The 27,453-nt window shown below is 38.1% G+C and overlaps 2 protein-coding genes across 9 annotated transcripts in view; one reads left to right on the forward strand and one right to left on the reverse strand.

Annotated features, from left to right (window-relative positions):
• Positions 1-692: 692 nt before the first annotated feature.
• Positions 693-7,326, reverse strand: grpel1 (GrpE-like 1, mitochondrial). Its single transcript, XM_057853894.1, has 4 exons — positions 7,162-7,326; positions 6,028-6,169; positions 5,881-5,962; positions 693-5,819 (listed from the first exon to the last, which is right to left on the reverse strand). Exons 1-4 carry the CDS (start codon positions 7,215-7,217, stop codon positions 5,473-5,475), a joined length of 627 nt encoding a protein of 208 aa, XP_057709877.1. The 5' UTR covers positions 7,218-7,326; the 3' UTR covers positions 693-5,472.
• Positions 6,919-27,453, forward strand: part of sorcs2 (sortilin-related VPS10 domain containing receptor 2) — a 218,663-nt gene continuing 198,128 nt past the window's right edge. For 5 of the 8 annotated variants that reach the window (XM_057853880.1, XM_057853882.1, XM_057853881.1 and 2 more), the window contains exons 1-2: positions 6,920-7,023; positions 14,993-15,442. In XM_057853880.1, coding sequence (XP_057709863.1) covers positions 15,167-15,442 — 276 coding nt within the window. In that variant the 5' untranslated portion in view covers positions 6,920-7,023; positions 14,993-15,166. Of the gene's footprint in view, positions 7,024-14,992; positions 15,443-27,453 lie in introns of all 8 variants that reach the window. The other 3 variants (XM_057853877.1, XM_057853878.1, XM_057853879.1) reach the window with 1 other exon arrangement.

Here is a 27,453-nt window from a genome sequence, read left to right on the forward strand (position 1 = left end):
AGGCCTTGAGCGCCCTCTTGCGGTTTAGTGTGAAAATACAATGACATTATTTAACTAGAAACTGCAATGTCGGGAGCAATTACACCTGGGTCTTTCCTCTGTGGAGATACAGATCTTAGCCCCACTCAGGTCTATAAATAGAATGGACAATAATGCCAGTCAATGGCATAAAACAAAGTAAACGCCATTTAAAAAATGATTGGGAAAATTGGACGTCCATGTCCGTCTATGGCAGCACACTCCATAAGCCTCAACGCAATCGGGGACATTTGGGGTACACGTCCTATTGATATCTGGTCATTTCCAGTTGATGTGGGGATAGGTTTTTTTTGCCATTGAAAATGAATGGGAAAAATCTTGGACGTCCATTGACGTCAATGGTATCAACTTACATAGGTGTCAATGGAATCTAAGTACATTGGCATCAATAAAATGAAAAAGCATGCTGAAATGCCATTGAAAATGAATGGGAAGTTTGGACGTCCATGGACGTCAATGGCATCACCCTCCATAAGCGTCATGGCAATCGGGAACATTTGGGGTACACGTCCTATTGATTTTTGGTCATTTCCTGTTGATTTGGGGACATTGTTTTTTTTGCCATTGAAAATGAATGGGGAAAAAATTTGGAATCCAAGTACATTGGCATCAATACAATGGAGAAACATGCAGGTCAATGACATTAAGAAAGTAAATGCCATGAGAAATGAATGGGAAAGTTGGACGTCCCTGGCCGTCAATGGCAGCACCCCCTATAAGCGTCTGGAATCTGGGAAGTTTGGGGGACACTTCCTATTGATATCTGGTCATTTTCTGTTGAAATGGGGGGGAAAAAAATTCCCCATTGAAAATGAATGGGAAAAATTTTGGACGTCCATGGCCGTCAATGGCATCGACATCCATATAGTCAATAGAATCCAAGTACATTGGCATCAGTAGATTTGACATGCACGGCCGTCAATGGCATCAATGCAATGTAAAAAATTCCCTTGAAATCCCATTGTAAGTGAATAGGAACTTTTCCCATTAGAAATGAATGGGAGAGTTTTTGGCAAATTTCCGGGGAACTGTAAATTATTTCCAAATTCTGTATACAACTTTTATGCCCCTCACCGTCCCGGAGTTTTTGATGCCCAAATTATGTGATTTGGTAAAAAAAATAGTCGGACAAGTGGCGTTTTGAAAAAAATTTTAAAAATTGGAAAATCGCTGTTTACAGGTGAACGGAAAATTTTTCGGGGCCATTTGTAAAAAAGCCTGCGTCGCGCGAAAATTCCGGACGTTTCGATACTTGAACGGTGCCGATTGGCGGAGCGGTTCGGGCTGTGCGGCGCGCCGAAAAAACGCGGAGAATAAGATGAACTAAGAAAGAAGAAAAGATATAAATAGGCTAAAGTTGCAGAACAACGCTACCTTGGCTTTCCCTTTGGGAAAGACCCAGGTAATAACGTGTTAATAATTTCACACTGAAGTCGCTCCAGTGTATAAGTCGCACCCCCGGCCAAACTATGAAGAAGAAAAAAACTGCGACTTATAGTCCAACAATATGGTAGTATTTATATATATGAATTGCGGTGCTCATACTGTTAGTCAGGATTAAGCATAAAGCTATTTTCCCCTGCTAAATTTCAATTCTCTATTCCAAGCAAGTCATCAATTTTCGTCAATTTCTCCTTCATTCCTGTTTGCAAAGTTTCCATTTTGAAAATGACTTTGTGTATAAATGAGAACAAACTAAATGATACATTTCTCTTATTTCTCATTTGAATGGAGACAAAGGAACTACTTGGTAACCTGTACAGTATTTTCTGTCATGAAATTATTTTTTAACGAGCTTTTGTAATTAAGAAATGAATTTTTTTATTGCACAAATGAAGCCTGAGTGCTGTATTGTACAGATGTGAATTAAAACTTATACATTTACGATGATCGTTCGATGTCGTTTTGTTGAACACCAGCATTTGGGAAGACTGAGTTGGAAGTCAAGATACTTTTAGAATACCAGAAACGATACCCCGTTACAGAAACGTCGACCAATACATAGGCCGGCAGATATATAAGGCCGATTTATGGACTTTTTTCCCCCAATATCGACCAATTAACAATTAAAATAAGCCGATAAAAAAAAAAACGATTTTGATCAGGCTTATGTGTGGGCAACTGATTAACGGTAGGACCCCAAAAAGGACCCAGCAGTTAGTGGGGTTGTAATGGTTTGTTTTGAAAGTGTTTGCATTTAGTTTTATTTATTTGGGCGGATACACTGCCCTCTAGTGGCAACAGCGAATATGACATAACTAACATGGGTGAATCCAGCTGCTCCCTGTCAAGACAAACATAAGGTAAGTTTTTGTTTGAGCTAATGTTTTATACATTCATAATTTAGTTTATAGGTATGTTTAGTCGTTTTTTGTTGGAATATGTGAACGATTTGTGAAGGAAATTGTTAAAAAACAACAAAAAAACATTTGAGGTTAAGCTCAGGCATAGACTTCATAATACTTGACATCAAACGGGAAACGGGGCTGATCCGTAGGGGGCCTATTTTCAAAAACTTCAAATATTTTTAAAACCAAAGCTGCTACCGACCTAAAACCAAAACAGGCCCCTACTTTAGCCATATATGAGTCTCAATGAGCAGCGGCATCCAAAAATTCAAAGTCGTTCCCTTATAAAATCCCGATTATTTTTTATATAGGTATAACAAAACTTAAAATGGCTATAAAATTCTTGGATTTTACTCTAGATGCACAAAAATCACAAAATGCAAAGATAATCAATCACCTATATTTTCAGGATCAATAGCAATAATTAACATAGTTTTTGACCAAAATAGCAACTTTTTTTTTTTATTTACTGCAAGTATTCAACAGCTAATAAATCACTCCATTTAACATTTCTCAAACTAAAGCCTCTTATATACTTGTCTTCTTGCTCGGTTGTGCAGCGGGGTCTCCCGCTTCTCTTTCAACTCTGGTTAGATCTTGTTTGTGCTGCGCTCTGAAGGGAGTGGTACACAGCATTATAAGAAATCTTCAATTTCTTGGCAATTTCTCTTATGGAAAGGCCTTTATTTCTAAGAACAGATTGTCAAGTTTTACGTTAAAATTAGTCTTTTTCTGACCATTTTGAGAGTTTAATCAAACCCACGAAGGTGATTCTCCAGATGCCCAACTAGCTCAAAGGAAGATCAGTTTTATAGCTTCTCTAACCACCTAAAGTGTTTTGAGCTGTGCCAACTTAATTGGACAAGGTTTTCTAGTCATCTATTATCCTTCTAAGGCAACTAGCAAGCAAAATGTACCATTAGAACACTGATGTTTTCTGTAAATCGGCCTCTTTACAAAAGTACGTAGATATTGCATTAAAACCGGACGTTTCCAGCTAGAACAGTCATTTACCACATTAATAATCTAGTGTTTTTCTGATTAATGTTATTTCGATTGAAAAAAAAAAGTGATTTTCTTTCAAAAAAAGAGGACATTTCTATGTGACCCCAAACTTTTGAACGATAAGTGTATGCTAAGTGGAAAAAGCTATACATATATATTTATTAAAGATGTGTGGGTCCGATCATGTCATTTTCAAAGTATCGGAATCGGCAAAAAAATATCGGACATGCCTTTTTTTAATATATATATATTTTTTAATTAAATTGTTTTCGAATTGTATTTAACGTTACAGACAAAATGTCTTACTTTCATCCAGAGTCTAGTTTTGGCTTAAAGTAGCGCTATCAAATTTATCGCGTAAACGGCGGTAATTAATTTTTAAAAAATTAATCACGTTAAAATATTTAATGCAATTAACGCATGCGCAGCACGACCCACTCATGCATTGTCGCGTTCAATCCATAATGGTGCCGTTTTACCTATGTGTAGAGATAACAGGCAGCATAAAATGAGTAGAGAGAATTTTGGCAGTCTTTGGAGCCTCTTTTTAATTGGCTAAAGCCTTAAAATCCCTCTCTCAACATTTAGAATTATCGTGGGAAGCAATGTGGGGAAGAACGGTAGTGGTTGATCTTTTCCTTAACACCCTATGTTTCTTCCCAACGCATAGAAGATATATTAATTGGTGCCACTACGCACAGTCATGGTTGCACTTCCAATCATGCATTTGGGCAGAACAGTTAAATGGCTACAGTATCATTTACTGAAAGCTCAACAAATACACTAGATGGCAATATTTAGTCACAATATACAAAGTCACATTTATCCTTTAAGAATGGCAAGTCTTTCTATCCGTGGATCCCTCTCACAGAAAGAATGTTAATAATGTAAATGCCATCTTGAGGATTTATTGTCATAATAGACAAATACAGTACTTTTGTACTGTATGTTGAATGTATATATTCGTCCGAGTTTTATTCATTTTTTTCTTAATGCATTGCCAAAATGAATATGATCGGGAAAAATTATCGGGAATGATTGGAATTGACTCGGGAGCAAAAAAAAAAGGCAATCGGATTAGGATATATCGGGATCGGCAGATACTCAAACTAAAACGATCGGAACAACCCTAATATTTATATTTATTAGATATCAGTAATGGTATCAACTAGGGCTGTCAAACGATTAAAATGTTTAATCGAGTTAATTACAGCTTAAAAATTAATCGTAATTAATCGCAATTCAAACCATCTATAAAATATGCCATATTTTTCTGTAAATTATTGTTGAAATGGAAAGATAAGACAAGATGGATATATACATTCAACATACGGTACATAAGTACTGAATTTGTTTAATATAACAATAAATCAACAAGATGGCATTAACATTGTTAAAGCGATCCATGGATAGAAAGATTTCTAGTTCTTAAAAGATAAATGTTAGTACAAGTTATAGAAATTTTATATTAAAATCCCTCTTAATGTTTTCGTTTTAATAAAATGTGTTAAAATTTTCAATCAAAAAATAAACTAGTAGCCCGCCATTGTTGTCAATAATTACACAATGCTCATGGGTGCTTAAGCCCATAAAATCAGTCCTACCCAAGCGCCAGCAGAGGGTGACAAAACTCCAAAAAACACAGCAAGTTGGCATTGCACTGTGCTGTCATTTTAATCTGTTTGAGCAGGGCATGTGCGTAAATCACGTTAAAATATTTGACGCAATTAATTTTTAAAAAATTAATTACCGCCCGTTAACGCGATAATTTTGACAGCCCTAGTATCAACATATCAGTCAATCTCTAATGTGAACATGAGTGTTTTTATAATGGGCCATGTCATTGGGAAACCTTTTAATAGCAGTCATTTATAATGAATGGAAACGCTAATCATCGGCTCTAGTAGGAAAGGAGAATTACATCATTATTATAATATTCATATATTTGTTTCCAGTAGAGTCCATTGAAGTTCATTCATCAATTAAAAGAAGGGACCGAAGTCAAAGTTTGGTCGGTTTATTGTGATGTTCAAGCCTGGAAAAACCTTGCCCAAAATGTCCGGTGCGGGCCTCCGCTTTCTTACGACGCTTTAGCCACGCCCACTAACGCCGGCCTGAGGGTGCGCCCGTGAAGCTTGTAGCCCACTTTGGTTACCGCGGTGATCGTGCCGGGTTCTTTCCCCTCGGCGGGGGCGTGAAAGAGCGCCTCGTGCTCGTAAGGGTCGAACTTGTGGCCGAAAGGGTTGAGCTTGACTAGACTGTGCTTGGTGAACACCTTTTGGATCTGGACTTCGGTCATTACTAGGCCGTCGTAGAGGTTCTTCAAGTGAGGGTTCTGGCTCGTCACTTCATCCTTGGGCACGCTTTCCTTCGCCTTCTCTAAAATGTCAGCCACCTCCAGTAAGTCCTCGCAGAAGCCCTGGATCCCTGTTACCACAATAATTGGATAAGAACATATATATTTAAAGAAAAAAATAATTCTGGTTACCATATAATTTAGCATCCTGAATCATCCTCTGACTCCTTGTCCGTAGGTTCTCTGTGTCCGCCAAGGCCCGCTTGTATTTGTCCTGTGGACCGACAAAGGAGTTCTTAGTAGGGATGTCTTTCCTGTGTAAACGCGTCTTATTTATACCGTCATCTCCTTGAGTTGCTCCTCCAACTGCGTCTTCTCAGCCAAGACCTTCTCAGTAACGCTCTGTTCGGGCTTTTCAGCAGACGTCTCTTCCGGACCGTTCTTTTGCTGTGTGGCTGTGCATAACCGTCGCGGGGATGATCTGGATCAGAAAAAAAAATAGTTTCTAGGGCTGCAGCTATCGATAATTTAAATAGTCGATTAAACGATGAACTAGTTAGTTTGAATAATGGAGTAATCGGATAAGGAACATGAAAAATTAAAATACCTAAGTTGAGCCTTAAACGGTATAAAAACTAAATAAGGATCAATGTACAACAAAAGAACAATAGCTAACAAAAGTCCGCTAGCTTAAATGCTATAAAACGCTAACGTTTTTTTGTTTTTAGAATGCTCTTAACAAATGGTTCGAACACATATTCCCACAAAAAAGGCTAAATATACCAATAAACTACATTACGAATGCATTTCAAGAAAAAACATAAGCTCAAACAAAAACTTGGCTTATGTTGGTCTTAACATGGCGCAAGTAGATTCAGCCATGTGAAACGAGGCAGACTAGAGGGCAGTGTATCAACCCTAGTCAATAAAACTAAATGCAAAGACTTTCAAAATAAACCATTACAACGCCACTTTCAATTAAACGAATACTCGAAGCAGTAAAATTTAATTCGAATCTTTTTTCTAATCGAATACTCGAGTTAATCGATTAATCATTGCAGCACTTACTTTCCATACTTATTATGTAAGGTAAATTGTTTGAAATACATACAGTATATGTGAATACATTTTAATTCAACCGCCAAAATAAGAATAAGCAACAACAACAAAAAAACAATTAAAAAAAATAGGCAATTCATGATTTCGTAACGCACTAATTACGCGACGAATATGACGTCATTAGCCGCGCGACCAGGTCTTCGATAACTATCAATTATCAAATGGTTGACCTCTTCTGTCCACCTTTCCCTCCCTACATCAACCCTACCGATTAAGGTAATACATACATTAAACTTATAATGTTAGCAAAAGTACTTCCAATCATGTCATGACGCCATTTCACGGTGCTTAACGTTTACGCGCTACTCACGCACCGAACACACATGGACATTTTTTTCCGAGTATGTTCCTCACCTTACAATATTCCGCACAACTCCTAGTGAGAAATTCCGTATGCACAAATTCGCCATTTTTTCCGTTTTGACTCCGTTAAGGGGATGCCTCCTTCGGAACACACGCTTTACCGGACGCAGGAAGCTGATGGCTGGTTTCGTTCGAGCTAACCAATCAGGAGGCAGTTAAGGCGGGAGGTGTGCGTTTTGTCCAATGGGGTTTCAAGAAGCATATAGATTGGTTGCGCGACAGTAAACGTGAAATATCCACACACGTGATGAAGGACAGATGATTTAACCTGAGGTTAATTAACTTCAGTAGTTATTCGAGTAATATCAACAACGATAATACATGCTAAGTTATTTGTAATAGTATCACTAATACTGATGTTGTTACATGCATAAATAACGAAACCAAGTTAAAGTGCAATGATTTATTCAGAACGCCTAAAACAAAGGTAAAAATGAAATGAAAAATGCGACTTTCAGCTGCTCACCACCAGGTAGCGCCAACGCGCTTGGAAATAGATGCATAAAAAACATGTTTCTTTCCCAAAGTATATATTTTTTAAAAAACTAAATAAAAACCCCTTACATGTATATTTTAATACTTGGTTTAAAGTAGGGCTGCAGCTATCGAATATTTTAGTAATCGAGTAATCGACTGAAAATTCTATCAATTAATTGAGTAATCGGATAATACAAATATATTTTTTAGGTGAAGAGCAATTATAAAATATACATGAGAAAACAAGACATTTCATCTAATCTTGAACCATTTTCAGTCAATCAATGTCTTTATTTTCGATGTATATTGTTGAAAACACCCAACAATTGCATCTCAGATGTAACTAGAATATAAAAAAAAGACTAATTCATTGCTTTCACTCAAAAAACCTTTAGATCTTATAAAGAAAAGAAAAAAAAAAAAAAAATATATATATATATATATATATATATATATATACACACACACCTAAAAATGCCGTTACGCTTGATAACACACATCACTTAAAAGTTTGGATTTTTTCCCACGTGTTTCAATTGAATTTCTATTTGTGTCAAGCCATTTTTAAGTTCTAGTTAAGTTTTAAGTTAGTCTAAACTGTAAGTCTTGATAGGATTTTGAGTTTTTGCAGTGTTCAAAATAAATGTATGATACAGGCTGTATTGGAGCGCAGTAGGGACCAGTGCTACTTGGTGTTTTATCCAGCAATGACTAGTGAGCTAAAATTGATAGTTAGCATTATTGAGTTTTTATTTTACACCCTCATCATTCCACAACGCTATGTTATGTTAAAGCCTGTATGTAAGACACGTTAGCCAAGCATCGACAGTGGTCATAATTATTGGAAACCTAGCCCTACGCAGGGCTAACGTTACGTTAATCTTATTTATTAGCGCTTAGCGCTCTACGGCTTTAAGATGGCGGCTGTTTACTAACGCTGCCCAGACGCGGCCGACTCTGTCAAATTGCATCTAGTTCAACATACATGTGATCTCTATGAGACTCATCAGACACTACCTGCTACCAACTAGCATCGTGTGGGCTAGTATTTAGCAACGTCGGCGTCGTTTGTAGCGGCTGTTGGCTGATGTACGTTTTTTTGTTGTTGTTGTTTTTGCTTCTTCCTCTACGCACGTGACATCAGCGCGTTGTCCCGCATTAAAAGTAGTCCGAGCAAAACGATGCTTAGAGCTGTCAAAATAAACGATTACTCGAGGTGAATAAAATTACTCGGATCAGTTTTTAAACTCGAGTTACTCGAGTTGCTCGAGTATTCATTTCAGCTCTAGTTTAAAGCACTGCAAATGTATATAAAATGTATTCATAAAAGGGAAAAAAATTATTTGTACATGTATACATACATATATCTTAACATTTTTAAAATAAAACACCGTATTTATTTATCTTTTCATTGGAAAAAAATTCTGGGCTTCTGAAGCGGGAATTAGTAAAGGGTCACTACGGAGCCCCTAAAGGGACATCGACAGAAACAAATAAATTTAAGCGGTCTGGTGCGCACCAGAAACTATCCGATAAACATTAGCATTATACAGGCATGAAAATCTCTCACCTTTTGGCGAAATTCACCATTTTGAAGTAAAAAAGGGTGACTTATATTAATTGTGTTGATCCGAGGAGAAAAATTTTAAGGCGGGGGCGTTGGGAGATTTTTTTTAATGTCGGACGCTTGGTAAGCAAGCGCGGAAAGCGACACAAAGTCAAAAAAACGCGCAAAAGTAGCCAAAACATTGACTTATTTCAACAAAACAAAGGAGACACTGTTGTGTCCTGTCTCTTCAATCCCAAACTTGGCTGCACGTCGGCCGTGAATGAACACCTAAAGCGCCGTCACCCAGTTGTAATTTTCGAAGACGACAGGAGACAATTACAAGCTAGCTGATCGTAAGTCCATCTAACTAACTAATGACATGTTTTATCGAAGTTGCTAAGCCTGTCGTGATATGCAATGAGTCCATTTATCGCACGGTACATAAAAATGAGGGTGGTAATTTTCACGTTATTGGTCATAAACACACCGTAGAATTAAAGTTCCGACATACAAAATAAGGAAACACATCTATATTAAACACTGTAAACGTTAGCATTTCTACATTGAGGCTAATGGGGAAAAAAGACAACATACTTTAGCCTGCAATGAAACATTGGCAGTCTTCTCCAAAACCCAAACTTGCGGTTAAAAGGTGGCACTTCAAACATAAAAAATCGCTGGTTAACAGCATTTGCTAACGACAAAAAATTGATTTCTGATACCACATGACAAAGAGAACTTTTTTTGCGGCATGTAAAACTTACGGTTAGCGGTTTAGCAAACGTACTTCCGGTGAACATTTCAAAATAAAAGCACGTCATGTTCGTCATATAAATAACAATTTCTGGAGTTAATCCCAATTACTTCAGAATTCAGATTCTACACTGAGAATAGCTTTGAAATGGCACCTTTTATAAAAAAAAAAATCTGATTGGCAATGAATAATTATACTATTGTATATAGTAGTATACTATAAAATTAATGCTAGATTTTTTTTTTTAAGAAATGTTTTGAATCATGTTGGAAAGGCGACATCAGTGTTCTGAATCTGTTTACATTCTTTTGCACTAGTTAATGCTAATCAGAATTTGACCTCATTGTTTATTTGCGATATCTTGTTGTTATTTATGTGTTTATTTGTACTTAAATAAAGATTTTAAGTGTTCCAAAATGTTTTTGTGAATTAATAAGTGTCATCAAAAATTTAATTGCTAAATTAGTAAAAAAAAGAAGAAAGAAAAAAGGGGGGGTTATTAGATTAGTCGACTAATTGTATAAATAGTCGGCTGATGAATCGGGAGAAAATTAGTCGTGTGGCACAGCCCTAGTTGTACAGTGTACCGGAGCATATTTCCTCCACACCCTTCTCACCTTTTTAACGCCTGACCCATTTTCATGCCTGATTATATAGCATTGAAGCTAGCCGACTTTTGCTATGCAAGTTAGCCAGTTTTTGCATTTTTGCAATTGGCTAATTTGGATAGAAAAAATCCGCTTGCTTAGATGCTATATAATGCTCATGTTTACAAAAATTGGCTAACTTGCTTAGCAAAAGTCTGCTAGCTTAAATGCTATATTATGCTAATGTTTACAACAATTGGCTAACTTGCATAGTAAAAGATAAAAACAATCTGGTGTGCACCAGAAACTATGCGGCGCTCACCAGATTGCTTAAATTTATTTTATTTCTGTCGATGTCCCTTTAGGGCAGTGCTTCTCAATTATTTTCTCTTACGCCCCCCCAAGGAAGACGTAAATGTTTCGCGCCCCCCCCAACTCTCTGCCGCCACTGTAAATAGTATCATTTGTCTATAATATTACTATTATAAGTACGCCTCAGCCTAACATTGTGTCCTTTTTTTCTATTAAAGAAAAAATGTAACATAGACCAACTTATAATAAAGTATAACTTTATTAACATTGTTTTGCTTGTAACAGAAAAGACTTAACGCGTATCAATTTGCCTGAAGTAAAAAAAAAATAAAATAAAATAAAAAAGTCACATCCAAACTGTAAAAATACACTCGAGGTACATTTTTGACCATTTGATACTGAAAAATAAAATGTAATAAAATCAGTAAATAATAACAAATTCAAATTGATTAGAAACATTTACTCTTCAAGACAACATGCCAAAAAAATTTGACCAAAAAAAACAAAACTGAATAGAAGGGGGGGGGGGGGGGGTGTCTTTGGACAGAAGGAAAGTTTTTATTTTCGCTGATTCACCACAGTGCTCACTGGTTTCCTGATATAACACTGACAAAGCGGGACGATAGTGACAACTGGCAATATTCGGCACGTTTTCGCTGAAAAACAATCAAGCGGCTTATCAATGAGATTGAGGTCTAATGTCTTTAAGTGGCGTTTTAACTGATTTGGCTTCAGACTCTCCGCTATAATAATTTTTAGACTCAGCAAACCGTGGTCTTTCCTCATTTCCCACTATATTAAAAGTCAAAGCCAAAAGGCAAACGGCCCGAAAAAAGCGCATTCTCGGCGGCCGAGGGAGAACCGTAGGTGAGGGCGGTGGTCGTGACGATCCCAAGCCGAAAACGGCACTTCTCGGCCGGACACGTGAGAACCGGTGAAGACAGTGGGTCGCTGCGTGAGTCCAGCTCTACATCAGTCTCTTCCGTGTGCTCTTGCTTACCTTCAAAAATACTGCATGCACTTTGAAAATGAGAGCGCCACTGCCACCCACGGAGTGGATGTGCAAGTACACTTTATTGTAGTACGGCCAAAAAAAACAAAAAACAAAACGCATGTTCCCCGAGGTCACTCGCGCCACCCCTGGCATCGCTCTGCGCCCCCCTGGGGGGGCGCGCCCCACCATTTGAGAAGTACTGCACTAGAGTGACATCACCAGTAGTGATTGCATTATTGGTTGCACCTTTGAAAATAAAGTTTGACTGTCCCAAACGCCTGTGACGGGCTGTTTACTGCTTGTCTCTCTTGAAACTATATTTTAACTGGTTATCCAGCCCAGAGAAATGGCAATTGCAACAGGTTATGGGCCCAGGCGGGATACTGGAAGCCAATGGTTTAGACTGTGTTTTGATGGAGATGAAACAAATTATGAGCTGTGGGAGGCGAAATTCATAGGAGACATGCAGCTGCAATTCATCAGCCGGACAGATCCGCGGAGGACTTCGACATATATGCAAGCCCGTCGACGGGGTGGGGGGCAATCAGGTATGTTGTCCCGGGCCTCAGGACCATAGGAGCGCCTGAATGACCCTTAATTTATTTTACTTTACATTCACATATTTCTTTTTTACTTAAGTAATTGTCTGATTGAATATTATGTTCTACTTGATATATACTTAAAACATTTAACAGATTAAATATTTCAAGTTTTTCCTTTTTTTGCACAATGCCCCCCCTCTGTCTTAGCAGAGAATGGTTTGACCCTGCTCTGGCGCACTCAAGGCGACACTACATACGTGCCCTGAAGCGAGAAATTAAAAGCTGTCATTGTTATAAACTCTAAACATGGCGAGTCGTCATAAATCGGGTGTACATAAATAAGAAAAAGAGATGAAGATCATAGAGGTGAACAAGAAAAAATGTTTTTCAAAAGGGGGACAAGAAGCCAGAGAATTAGGGCTAGAGTTGGCTGTGGACGGGGATGTCGGTAAGTGAACAACTTTACCGGGTCCGATCACGTCATTTTCAAAGTATCGGAATCAGCAAAAAAAAAAATTGGACATGCCTTTTTTTAATTAAATCGTTTTCTAATTGTATTAACGTTACAGACAAAATGTCTTACGCTCATCCAGCGTCTTTGGTTTTGGCTTAAAGTAGGGCTATCAAATTTATCACGTTAACGGCGGTAATTAATTTTTAAAAAAATTAATCACCAAATATTTAACACGATTAACGCATGCGCTGCACGACCCACACATGCATTGTCGCGTTCAATCTATAATGGCGCCGTTTTACCTATGTATAGAGCTACAAGGCAGCGTAAACTGAGTAGAGTGAATTTTGACAGCCTTTGGGGCCTTTTTTTAATTGGCCAAAGCCTTACAATCCCTCTCTCAACAATTAGAAACATCGTGGGAAGCAATGTGGGAAAGAAAGGTAGCAATTGATCTTTATCTTAACACCTTATGTTATTTCCCAACGCAGAGAAGATATATCAATTGGTGCCACTACGCACAGTGATGGATGCACTTCCCATCATGCATTTGGGCAGAACAGTTAAATGGCTACAATATCATTTTCTGAAAGCTCAACAAATACACTAGATGGCAATATTTAGTCACAATATACATAGTCATATTTATCCTTTAAGAATTACAAGTCTTTCTATCCGTGGATCCCTCTCACAGAAAGAATGTTAATAATGTAAATGCCATCTTGAGGATTTATTGTCATCATAAACAAATACAGTACTTATGTACTGTATGTTGAATGTATATATTTGAGTTTTATTCATTTTTTCCTTAATGCATTGCCAAAATGTATATGATCGGGAAAAATTATCGGGAATGACTGGAATTGAATCGGGAGCAAAAAAAAAGCAATCGGATCGGGAAATATCGGGATCGGCAGATACTCAAAACGATCGGGATCGGATCGGGAGCAAAAAAACCTGATCGGAACAACCCTAGTACTTATGTACCGTATGTTGAATATATATATCCATCTTGTGTTTTATCTAGTGCTGCAACGATTAATCGAGTATTCGATTAGAAAAAAATATTCAAATTAAATTTTGTTGCTTCGAGTATTCGTTTAATTAAAGTGGCGTTGTAATGGTTTATTTTGAAAGTGTTTGCATTTAGTTTTATTGATTAGGGTGGATACACTGCCCTCTTGTCTGCCTCTTTTCACATGGCTGAATCCAACTGCTCCCTGTTAAGACCAGCATAAGTTTTTGTTTGAACAATTGTTTTTTTAATGCATTCATAATTTAGTTTATAGGTATATTCGGCAGTTTTTTGTGGGAATATGTGTCTGAACCATTTGTCAAGAGCATTGTAAAAAATACTTTAGCATTTTATAGCATTTAAGCTAGCGGACTTTTTCTATGTAAGTTAGCCAATTGTTCTTTTGTTGTACATAGATCCTCATTTGTTAAAAAAATTATACCATTTGAGGCTCAGCTTAGGTATTTTAATTTTTCATGTTCCTTATCCGATTACTCGATTATTCGAACCAACTAGTCCATCGATTAATCGACTACTAAAATATTCGATAGCTGCAGCCCTAGTTTTATCTTTCCATTCCAACAATAATTTACAGAAGAATATGGTATATTTTAGAGATGGTTTGAAATGCGATTGATTACGATTAATTAATTTTTAAGCTGTAATTAACTCTATTATAAATTTTAATCGTTTGACAGCCCTAATTTTTACATTTAGGCACTCCTGCAATCGTCACACCTTTTCTGTTACAAACTGACCCCGGCCCCCCATTAGAGAACGGAAAAGTTATGTGGCCCTCACAGGAAAAAGTTTGGGGACCCCTGCTTTACAACTTTTTTTTATATATATATATATATATATATATATATATATATATATATACATATATATATATAGGAAAAGAAATTACATGCAAAGAAACTTTTCGGCCACCACTTTTAACTTAAAAGTACTGCGTATGTTGTGGTGACAAGTCGGTGGTAGGGGTGTGGTGGGGTGGGCCCTACAATGGTCTCTTGTCCCCGGGCCCTTGCAAGTCTGTTGACAGCCCTGCATTTACGAGGAGAAAGTATGTTTTTTACAATCCGTGAGTTGGTCCGCTGTTGTTCTGAGACGACATTCATCTGATCGCCACCAGGTAGCGCCAACGCGCCAGCTTTCCATCCAGTTTGGCAGCGAGACGCGTCCACGTTCGTTGTTCCCACTATCTCCCCCTCCTCCCCCGCACACTCCCTCGTTGAGCACACAGTACACACCTATCCATCTTCCGACAGTCCCGACCAGTCTTGTGCTCCGACTCCGGCCCAAAAGCATGCCCGAAGCATCCGCCCTCCTCTGCATCCTCCTCTTGGCGACCGCGCGCTGTGACCGCGGGCGCATCATGGATGACCGCGGACCGGACGTGGGACGCGGAGGACGCGCCGAAGGATCCCCGCCGGATGGAAGCGAGGACTCTGATGTCTCCCCACGCTTGAGAAGAGCGCTGTCCAGAGACAAACAAATGTCCCTGCAAAGCAGCTCGTTCGTGCTCAAGGGAGATGCGACGCACAACCAGGCGATGGTCCACTGGACGGGCGAGAACAGCAGCGTGAGTACCATCCACACCCTCTTTGTGCCACATGATGGGAGTTGCGTTATTGTTCTCATTTCTCATCGGGGAAGATGTGACGCACCTTGTGTGTCTTCTTTACGCACGCAGGTGCGCAATTCAGCGCCCATGCATTATTTTTTGTTGGTGGGGGGTTTGTCTGTCTTTGTTGGAAAACTTGACTCCACCACCATCCTCTGGTGACTCCAGCATTTAGTTTGCTGTTCGTTCAGTGAATAGTTTTGGAAAGTATAGCGAGAGTCATTCATGTTTGTCTGTAAACTTTGCGTCAATTTTCTTGAAAAATTATGTCGGCAAACGTCTTTTTTAACGAATGGAATCGGTAAACTTTCCAAAATCTATGTGTAAAGTTGTGCTTTTTTAATTTGTTGAATACTGACGAAGTTCAATCTAATTGAGACGGCAGCATAAGCGGAGTTTAAGGGGGGCCAGGGCTCCCTTGGTGGCCGAAAAGTGTCATTGAATGTAATTGACTTTCCTATATATAAAAGTTGTAAAGCAAAAAAAAAACAACCGACAAAAATGAATGAAATGAACAAAAAAAGATATTTTTATAATTGGTCAAAATTATTTTTTGAACAGATCATGTGACTAGCACCTTAGACGGTCATTTGCTCTGCATATTATTTTCAAAAAAATTTGAGAGGGCAATTTCATTTTTCAAATGATTTTTTTCCTTGATTGAAAATATATATATTTTTTGATTGAAGTAACTTTTTGGGGATTGAATGATTTAGACACAAATGTCCTTCCCATAATATGGCCCAGACACAAAAAGGATTGCTAAAATCAAATTTTTTAATGAACAATTAAGTATTCAAATGCAAATTTTTGAGCTTCAAATATTTTTTCGCATTCATAAACTTTTTTTTTTATGATTGAAATTTTTTCTTTTTTTTGATTGAAGTGATTTTTCTTTTGGGAAAAAAAATATTTTTTTGTATGAAGTAACTTAATTTTTTTATTAAATAATAAAGACACAAAAAGTTGCTTCAATCAAAAAAAAAAAAACAAAAAAAAAAAACAAATAAAAATAGCTTTCAAATGCATTTTTTGGGGGTTTCAAATTTATTTTTGCATTCAAACACATTTTTTTTTGATTGAGGTGACTTTATTTTTATTTTAAAAATATATATTTTTATTGAGGCAACTTTTTGTTTTGATTGAAGCATTTTTTTTAAATCAAATAATGAAGACACAAATCTACCTCTATATGGCTCCACCCAGGGGATACAATTTTTGACTGAGGTAACTACATTGGCACGACACTGGCAGGCGTACCATATTCAATGGATGATGACCTTGGTGAAAAGTATAGCTGTCCTGCCAGCAGCCTGATTTCAACTTATTATTATAAATATTCTTGTAAGTTAATTTTATTGCTGACACTGCGTTTCGGGGTCATCAACATCTTTTGCCCCCCCTGCCCCAAAAGTCAAACTCCGCCTATGGACGGCAGCAAACAATTTCTAAAGGTAGCGGTGCAACAATTAATCGACAAGCAAATGTATCGACCACTATTTTGATCACCGATTACCGTAATTTTCGGATTATAAGACGCTACTTTTTTCCTTCATTTGGAATCCTGCGGCTTATAGTCCATTGCGGTTTATTTGTTGATTTATCTGGGTTAATAGGTAACATTTTATTTGACCACGGCGTCATAATGCTGTCATAAGACCAGTGAAAAGTGATATAGTGATCTTATGGCCCATGCCCTGATGGGGCCCACAAAGATAATTAGAACATTAGGTAACTATTTGCAAATTTAAATATTAATCATTATAATTTTAATAAGAATAAAACGAAGGGTTTCTTTTTCTTGTTTTGTTTTTGGCAAAAAGTAAACACCCAGAGAGCATATGTATTTTCAGCCACCCCAACACACACACACATCCCCTGTATTTTCATTAAATGGTTTGGTCCGCCCTTCCTTCGATCAGACCGGGAGCAGCAGTGCGCATTTACACCAGTCAATGACTCGGAGTGCGTGGTACCGCAGAAATGTTTTCAAAACAAAAATCGGGTTATCAAAAGAGGAAAGAAAAGAAAGGAAAACAGGACAGGGGTAGAAAAGGCCAACAGGATGTGACAAAGTACTTGACAAAGGAAGGTTGGTGTCTTGTGTCAGTGTAGTGCTGAAAATTAACCTGTTATCTTAGCCCACTCCAGCCACATCTGGAACCTCACGATGTCTACTATAAAGATCCGAAGTGAGGTCACAGCTCACTCTGTAAGAAATACGGGATTTTCCTGGCCTCAATGAGCGACATTCACCTATTCAAAAACATGAATTCCAAATAATGACAGCATTTTTTGGTAGCCTCCAGGTGATGAAAGTTGGTGTGGAAATGTTCTTTTTTTTTTTTTTTTTTTTTTAAATCTGCTTGAATCCAGTTTGTCAAGAATTTAGTTTGTCATCAATTGAATTTAGTTTGTTAACAAGGGACCGAACTTCAGAGCTGTAGCCTATAGTGGAGATCGCGAGTTTCCAGATGGGGCTAAGCCTACTCCGGAATGAAATACTGTAATTGTTTGCTAGCTAGTGTTTGCTCCACTTTTAGCGGCTTACATTTAATCAGTACAGCAGGCAAACCCTTAACAAGCTCTTCATACTAAAACAGTCGTATTCTGTATTCTGTTCTTCGATGCTTTAAGAAGCTTTATTTGGCCATCACTGCCCCCTTGGGTGAGACAGTCAACCTCTGCTGCCATCTGCTGTCAATACTGTTATTGTCCAACATGCCTCCTAGCATGCATTGCAGCGCCACAGATGTAAATAACAATTTAAAATTCATGTTCTGTGCTTATTATTTATTCAGTTACTGTTCCATTTGTTTCATTAATTGCTAGTTATGGTATTTGGTAACGCTTTATTTGACAGTGGTGCCAAAAGACTGTCATAAGACCAAATCAACCACCATGACTCTTTGAACCAATTGAATGCAACATTCATTGCTTCAAGAAGATTTATTTAGTCATCAATGGGGGAGACGGTCAACCTCTGCTGCCACCTGCTGTCAAAACTGTTATCGTCCAACATACCTCCTAGTATTGCTGCAACGATTAATCGATTAACTCGAGTATTCGATTAGAAAAAAAGATTCGAGTTAAATTTTGCTGCTTTGAATATTCGTTTAATAAAAGTGGTGTTTTAATGGTTTGTTTTGAAAGTGTTTGTATTTAGTTTTATTGATTTGGGTGGATACACGGCGCTCTAGTCTAACTCATTTCACGTGGCTGAATCCATTTGCTCCCTGTTAAGACCAACATAAAAAGTTTTTGTTTGAGCTAATGTTTTTTGTGATGGATTCGTAATGTAGTGCAAAGGTATATTTAGCCATTTTTTGTGGGAATATGTGTCTGAACCATTTGTTAAGAGCATTGTAAAAATGTGAGCATCTTATAGCATTTAAGCTAGCGGACTTTTGCTATGTAAGTTAGCCAACTGTTCTTTTGTTGTGCACAGATCCTCATTTTTTTAAAACACCGTTCGAGGCTCAACTCAGGTGTTTTAATTTTTTATGTTCCTTATCCAATTACTCGATTATTCGAACGAAATAGTTCATCGATTAATCGACTTCTAAAATAATTGATAGCTGCAGCCCTACCTCCTAGCATGCATCGCAGCGCTTCCGATGTTAATAACAAAATTCATGTTCAGTTCTTCAGTTACTGTTCTAGTTGTTTCATTAATTGCTAGTTATAATATTTGGTAACACTTTATTTGACAGTGGCGCCATAAACGGTGTTATACTTGTAACGCGCTTTTCCACCTTTCAAGGCCCTCAAAGCACCTTACACTGTATCCTCACCTACTTACTGGTGACGCAACACCAAGAGCAATGTGGGGTTCAGTATCTTGCTCAAGCACTTGTTACTAGGGTTGTTCCAATCATGTTTTTTTGCTCCCGATCCGGTCGTTTTAGTTTGAGTATCTGCCGATCCGATTGCTTTTTTTGCTCCCGATTCATTTCCAATCTTTCCCGATAAATTTTCCCGATTATATACATTTTGGCAATGCATTAAGAAAAAAATGAATAAAACTCGGACAAATATATACATTCAACATACAGTACATAAGTACTGTATTTGTTTATGATGACAATAAATCCTCAAGATGGCATTTACATTATTAACATTCTTTCTGTGAGAGGGATCCACGGATAGAAAGACTTGTAATTCTTAAAGGATAAATGTGACTTTGTATATTGTGACTAAATATTGCCATCTAGTGTATTTCAGTAAATGATACTGTAGCCATTTAACTGTTCTGCCCAAATGCATGATGGGAAGTGCAACCATGACTGTGCGTAGTGGCACCAATTGATATATCTTCTCTGCGTTGGGAAATAACATAGGGTGTTAAAAAAAAAAAAGATCAACTACGATCTTTCTTCCCCACATTGCTTCCCACGATATTTCTAATTGTTGAGAGAGGGATTGTAAGGCTTTAGCCATTTAAAAAAAGGCTCCAAAGGCTGCCAAGATTCTCTCTACTCATTTTACGCTGCCTTTTAGCTCTCTATATAGGTAAAACGGCGCCATTATAGATTGAACGCGACAATGCGTGAGTGGGTCGTGCACTGCATGCGTTAATTGTGTTAAATATTTTAACGTGATTAATTTTTAGAAAATTAATTAGCGCTGTTAACGCGATAAATTTGATAGCCCTACTTTAAGCCAAAACTAAAGACTCTGGATGAGTGTAAGACATTTTGTCTGTAACAATATACAATTAGAAAACAATTTATTTAAAAAATATATATATATTAAAAAAAGGCATGTCCGATATTTTTTTGCCGATTCCGATACTTTGAAAATGACGTGATCTGACCCGATATCTTTACTTGTTACTAATGTAATTTTTTTCTTAGATACTTGTACATCAGTAAAAAAGTTTTTTTCCACAAACAGTGATTCCTTTATCCTATTTTTTTATTTTTAACGACACAGGCGTTGTCAAAAGAGTTTCATTTTGCCGGGTTGAAGGTTGAGCGGAGGCAACCGGATTCATCTGTACATGCAGAGAAAAGTCCAGCATCTTGAATTGCGGTTTCTCTTGTAAACAAGACCGGGCTTTGTGGTCGACTGTATCGGAGGAGACATCGCTGGTCGTCACGGCGTTGGTGTGGCTGCAGCTGCGGAAAACTCATTTTCTCTGCATGCTGACATTGTTGTACTCTGGAAAGGCTTTGAATTTTTCCGGAATCAGAGGATATGCAAAATACTAAAGCATGGTGTTTCTGAGTAAGTTTAGTTGTCCTGAGATGAAAAATAAAACAAACTAAGAAGGCTTTAAAATATATTTAAACATACCAAATGGGTTTGAAATCACCATATTAAACTTAAAATGGATTGAAAATATTTCTAGAACTTGCAGTTTGTAACTTGTACCCATTGGTACTACAGTCCCTGACGAAAGTCTTGTCGCTTATCCATTTTGTAGAAACAATTGCAAATAACCTGACTTTTAATGATTTAGTTAGTTTCAGAAATGGCTCATTAGAAAGCTAAGACCCTCCCAAATGACGTTGAATATACAAAAATATTATTCGTTTCACTGAAAAATGATTTATCATTTGATGAATACATAAAGGTCAAATTTTGGTAAGACAAAAATTTTGTCGTCTACAGAAAGTCGTGTGAAAATTGAACAAAAAATGTACTTCAAATACAAGAATGTTATATTACATAAGCGAATTAAGTAGTGGTGCTGTGAGATCCAAATTTTATATTTTGTATGACTTCCATGGGCTTTGGCAAGGATTCATACAATTTATTGATGAAGTCATCAGGAACATCAAAGAAAGCAGTCTTGCATGCCTCCCAGAGTTCATCAACGTTCTTGGGTTTCGTCTTCCATGCTTCCTTTTTCATCCTGTTCATGTCTGGTGACTGGGCTGGCCAGCCCTGGAGGATCTTGATCTTCTTTGCCTTGAGGAACTTTGTGGTAGAGATTGAAGTATGCGATGGAGCACCATCCTGGTGCAGAATTTGTCCCTTTTTATTGTTAGGAATGTAAGAGGCAGCTAAGATTTCCTGATATTTCAGACTATTTATGTTGCCTTCCACCCTGCAGATCTCTCGCACCCCAACATACTGGATGTAACCCCAGACCATGATTTTGCCACCACCAAACTTCACTGTTTTCTGAGTGAATCTCTGATCCATGTGGGCTCCAGTAGGTCTCCTGCAATATTTGCGGTGACTGTGGTGTAATTCAATGGAAGATTCATCTGAAAAATCCACCTCATGCCACTTTTCCAGCGTCCATCCTCTTGACAAATTCCACACGCATTGCACCCTGAGAGATAAATAGTCTGAATTATCTACAAATCTTAGCTGCCTCTTACATTCCTAACCATAAAAAAGGGACAAATTCTGCACCAGGATGGTGCTCCATCGCATACTTCAATCTGCACCTCAAAGTTCCTCAAGGCAAAGAAGATCAAGATCCTCTAGGACTGGCCAGCCCAGTCACCAGACATGAACATCATTGAGCATGTCTGGGGTAGGATGAAAGAGGAAGCATGGAAGACGAAACCCAAGAATGTTGATGAACTCTGGGAGGCATGCAAGACTGATTTATTTGATGTTCCTGATGACTTCATCAATAAAGTGTATGAATCCTTGCCGAAGCCAATAGAAGTCATACAAAATATTAAATTTGGATCTCACAGCACCACTACTTAATTCGCTTAACATATTCTTGTATTTGAAGTACATTTTTTGTTAAATTTCAGGGTTCGCGGTGAGTCAGTAACAGGCACACTTTTGCAAAACAGACAATGTTCATTAATGATAATTGCAGAATTAATCATGTTTATTGATTACAATCCCACATAAAAGCACGCAATACAGACATCAAATCAAGCATAACATGTAATAACGATAACGCTAGATCTAGATTGTCACTTCTAATATCCCCGCGCTACCGACTAAGCACAAATATTCCTCTAAGAATAAAAAGAACTCTTACCGTGACAAAAGGGCGGAGAGCCAACGGCCCGATCAGAGTCAGAAGAGGAATAGAGCCAAGCGATTCGTACGTCATCCTTTGTGTGGGACTTAGACACCTTCACACCATCCTGGCGTCTGGGTTCCACAGTTGGGAGGGAATCTCACGAGATAACGTGTTTTGCACTCACAACATACTGGCGCCCCTGTATCACAACAAACCTCAACTGGGAGGGAATCTCATACCATAGCAGGGAGGGAATATGGGCAAAAGGGTTCATCTTCTGAGCTTAGAGGCCGGCTACCCTCTCCGCCCTTTCGTCACGGTAAGAGTTCTTTTCATTGTTAGGGGAATATTTGTGCTTAGACGATAGCGCGGGGATTTTAGAAGTGACAATCTATATCTAGCGTTATTGTTTTTGTGTGCTAGTGTGCTTTAACCGTAGCGCGGGGATTTTAGAAGTGACAATCTATATCTAGCGTTATTGTTTTTATATGTTGTGCTGATTCTGCTTGCTTTTGTGGGATTGTACTCAATAAACCTTTTGAACTCTGCAATTGTCTATTTTGCAAAAGTGTGCCTGTAACTGACTCACCGCGAACCCAGAAATTTCGTGTAACAGAGCCATTTTTGAAACCAACTGAATGATTAAAAGTCAGGTTATTAGCAATTTTTTCTAGAAAATGGATAAGCGGCAATACTTTTGTCAGGGACTGTACTTCTATTGGGTTGTTGGGCCCAAGGTTTGTTACGTCAACACGTTAGAAACCTCGAAATCAGGACATGAACATTGGTTCATTGGCTGCCTTTCCTGCCGCTTTTACGGATTGGACATCTATGGCGGCCACTGGCAGACAATGAGTTAACTTTGGGGCATTTCAGGTCATTTCCTGTTGATTTTCAGTCCTTTTCCTTTTAGGGAATTTACAGGTCACTTCCCATTGATTTTGGGGCATTTATAGATCACCTCCTGTTGGTTTCGGGTTACTGAAAAAGAACTGACTCCAAAATGTGCCCAACTGAATAGAAAGTGACTCAAACTCAACGAGAATTCCAAAATGAACATGAAGTAACCTACAAGACATGGTCTGGTTTCAGTGCCGTTGACAACGCTAGACTTCCAATTCAGTACCAATGAATTGCTAGCCCGTGAGCTAGCATAGACAGTATTCTAATTGAAAATTTTGGTAGCAACTTGTTGGTTTTTTGATTAACAGTGACACCTTTTACAAACCAAATATCGATTCTTGGCAGGAGCATATTAATAACCTTTTGGTCTACAAAGTATCGCGATATGTCACCTTTAGGTAGTCCCCAGGTTACTAATAAGTTCCGTTCCTACGCTATCTACATAACCTGAATTAACCTAATAAGCCGTTAAAAATAACTATCCAAAGACATGTACAGTGGTATGAAAAAGTATCTGAACCTTTTAAAATTTCTGCATAAAATCCCCATCTAATGTGATCTGATCTTTGTCAAAAACATACAGATGAAAAAACAGTGTTTGCTTTAACTAAAACCACCCAAACATTTATAGGTTTTCATATTTTAATGAGGATAGCATGCAAATAATGACAGAAGGGGAAAAAAAGTATGTGAACCCTCTGCCTCAGGAGACCTAAAGAGCAAATGAAACCATTTTTTACCAAACAATTTAAGTCAGGTTTGTGCCCAATCACTGATGAGTGGTTTAAAGCTGCCCTGCCCACTATAAAACACACACCTGGTCAGAATTGTCTTGATGAGAAGCATTGTCTGATGTGCATCACGGCTCTGTCTAAAGGGCTGTCTGAAGACCTGCGATCAAGGACTGTTGATTTGTATAAAGCTGGGAAAGGATACAAAACCATCTCTGAAAGTCATCAATCGACAGTCAGAGAAGTTTTCTTCAAATGTAGAGAGTTTAGCACTGTTGCTTCGCTCCGAAGAAGTGGCCTTCCACCAAAGATGACGCCAAGAGTTTAGCGCAGAATACTCAGAGAGGTAAAAAGAACCCTAGGGTATCTGCTAAAGACTTACAGAAATCACTGGCACAGTCCAATATCTCTGTGCACACATCAACTACTACTATATGTAAAACTATGGACAAGAATGGTGTTCATGGGAGGACTTCACGGCGAAAGCCACTGCTGTCTTAAAAAAAACCCATTATTGCTCGTTTAATGTTCGTAAAAAGGCACTTGGACACTCCACAGAAGTTTTGGCAACATATTTTGTGGCCCAATGTAACCAAAATTGAATTGCTTGAGAGTAATACACAACATAATGTGTGGAGGAAAATGGAATAGCTCACTAACATCAACACCTCATCCCCACCGTGAAGCATGGTGGAGGGAGCATCATGATTTGGGGCTGTTTTGCTGCCTCCGCGCCTGGACAACTTGTAATCAGCTTGCCATGTCACTACAGTTGTATGAAAAAGTATCAACCTTTTGGAATTTCACACATTTCTGCATCAAATCACAATATGCTTCACTCTAGGGATGAGGTATTGATGTTGTTCCTGTTCAATTTTTCCTCCACACATGATGTTGTGTGTTACTCCCAAACAATTCAACATTGGTTTCATCAGTCCACAAAATATTTTGCCAGAACATCTGTGGAGTGTCCAAGTGCGTTTTCGCGAACATTAAACGAGCAACAGTGTTTATTTATTTTTTATTTTTTGAGACAGCAGTGGTTTCCTCCCATGAACACCATTCTTGGCCATAGTTTTACATATAGTTGATGTGTGCACAGATGTATTGGACTGTGCCAGTGATTTCTGTACGTCTTTAGCAGACACTCTAGGGTTCTTTTTTACCTCTCTGAGTATTCTGGGCTGAACTAGCGTCACCTTTGGTGGACTGCCACTCCTTGAGAGAGAGGCAATAGTTCCAAACTCTCTCCATTTGTAGAAAATTTCTCTGACTGTTGATTCTGTTGAACATCCAGACTTTTAGAGATGGTTTTGTATCCTTTCCAGCTTTATACAAATCAACAATTCTTGATGGCAGGTCTTCAGACAGCTCTTTTGACCGAGCCATGATGCACATCTGACAGTGCTTCTCATCCAGACCTTTCTTAACAGGTGTGTTTTTTATAGTGGGCAGGGCAGATTTAAGCCACTAATCAGTGATTGGACACACACCTGACTTAAAATGTTTGGTAAAATTGGTTTCAATTGCGCTTTATATCTCCTTAGGCAGGGGGTTCACTTACTTATTTTCCCCCCTTCTGTCATTGTTTGCCTGCTATCCTCATTAAAATATGAAAACCTATAAATGTTTGGGTGGTTTTAGTGAAAGCAGACAGTTTTTTCATCTGTGTGATTTTGACAAAGATCACATTTGATGGTGATTTTATGCGGAAATGTGAGAAATTCCAAAAGGTTCAGATACTTTTTCATACCACTTTAGGTTATACATCATTGTACTGTAATTTCAGCTAAGTTCTAGCTAGACAGCGAGCTAAGTTGTACTCTTTCTTCTCTCTCTCACACTCTGCTGCACAATAAAATGTATTTAAAAAATAAGATACTGTGAGGCACAACAATTTTCACGCAAGAAAAAAAAAGGAAAAAAAGTTGAAATCATGTAAATCGGGTACGTCGTAACCCGGGGACTACCTGTATTGTCACACCCCGACCGCCAAGTATCTGGCGATGAGTCACGCCAGATAAAAGTTCAGCATTCACGTCAGCTTTTTCCAAATCCAGTATCATAGAGGTCTAATAACACCTCTTTTTATTACTCCACTGTTCTTGTTGATACTTTTCATATTGAGCAGGTTCCTCGTAAATGTACTCAAGATCAATTTCAATATATTTACTCCTTTCTCCCTGGAGCGAGCCTAGGGCATTGACAGTAAGAAATAAAGATTAAAAAGAGAAAATGTGCTGACTGCCCGCGTAATAACACCAAGTTGGAACACCATGTGGCACACGCTTTCCAAGGCTTTTAAACAGTACTAACACTTGGTTGTGCTTTTAGGGGAGACAAACCTCAGCGAAAAAGTATGAAATCACCAGTTTCGGACGAGCTCTCACTCAGACATTTCATTATGTAGAAGAAACTCAGATAAAAAGCTTGAAAAAATAATGAATTAGTTCAAAAGTGCAACTCTTTAGCATTCAGAAACACTAAAAGAAATGAATTGAAAAAACATAGTGGTGGTAAATGTTACTTTTATAGAGCAAGTGCAGGGAAATAAATCTAGAATCACTCCATTCTGAAGAAAAAAATATGGAATCACTCCATTTTGAGTCGAAAATACAGACACACCCAGTCAATTTCCTTTCCTTAATTGGGACCCTGCCTCAGATTAGATCTGCTCATTAGTCAGCAGTTAGGGTTAGCGTTAGCTCAACTCATGCCGCTAGATCATTGGTTCTTAACCTTGTTGTTTTTTTCCAAAATTCATTCAAAACTGATATATCTAAGATAGCAAGCTAATAATTTAGCAAATTCCCATTCAAAATTCTTCTCATTTTGACAGCATTTTTAAAAAAAAACAGGTCAAAATTTGAGACCACGCTGTCCATTGGTGTGTTGTATTCCCTTATACCAAGTGCAAGTCAACCTTCCACTGAGCAAACCAGTTCCTCCTCCCATTAGATCGAGGACTAGCAGAAATGGACTACGCCTGTAAATTGGGAGCAAACCAGTCCAAAACGCCACTTTGCCTAGATTTAATCAGCGTACAAAAACAAGGCTCTGGTTTCTTTACCTTCGCCGAACACCTTAGACTTACTCACCGAACCCCTGGGGTACGATCGAACCCAGGTTCAGAACCACTGCGCTACATAAAAAAACAATAATACCTGACTGCAGCCGACAGCCGCTACAAACTACGTCTACATAGTGCTACGGTAGATATCACTTATATATAGAACTAAATACTTAATGACACGATTCGGCAGTGTTGGGACATGTATTGACAACTACAACCCCTAGCAAAAAGTATGGAATCACCAGTCTCGGACGATCATTCACTCAGACATTTTATTAAACTCAGATAAAAAGCTTGAAAAAATAATGAATTAGTT

The sequence above is a fragment of the Corythoichthys intestinalis genome, chromosome 13, assembly GCF_030265065.1.
Source record: "Corythoichthys intestinalis isolate RoL2023-P3 chromosome 13, ASM3026506v1, whole genome shotgun sequence".
NCBI classification, from domain to species: domain Eukaryota; kingdom Metazoa; phylum Chordata; class Actinopteri; order Syngnathiformes; family Syngnathidae; genus Corythoichthys; species Corythoichthys intestinalis.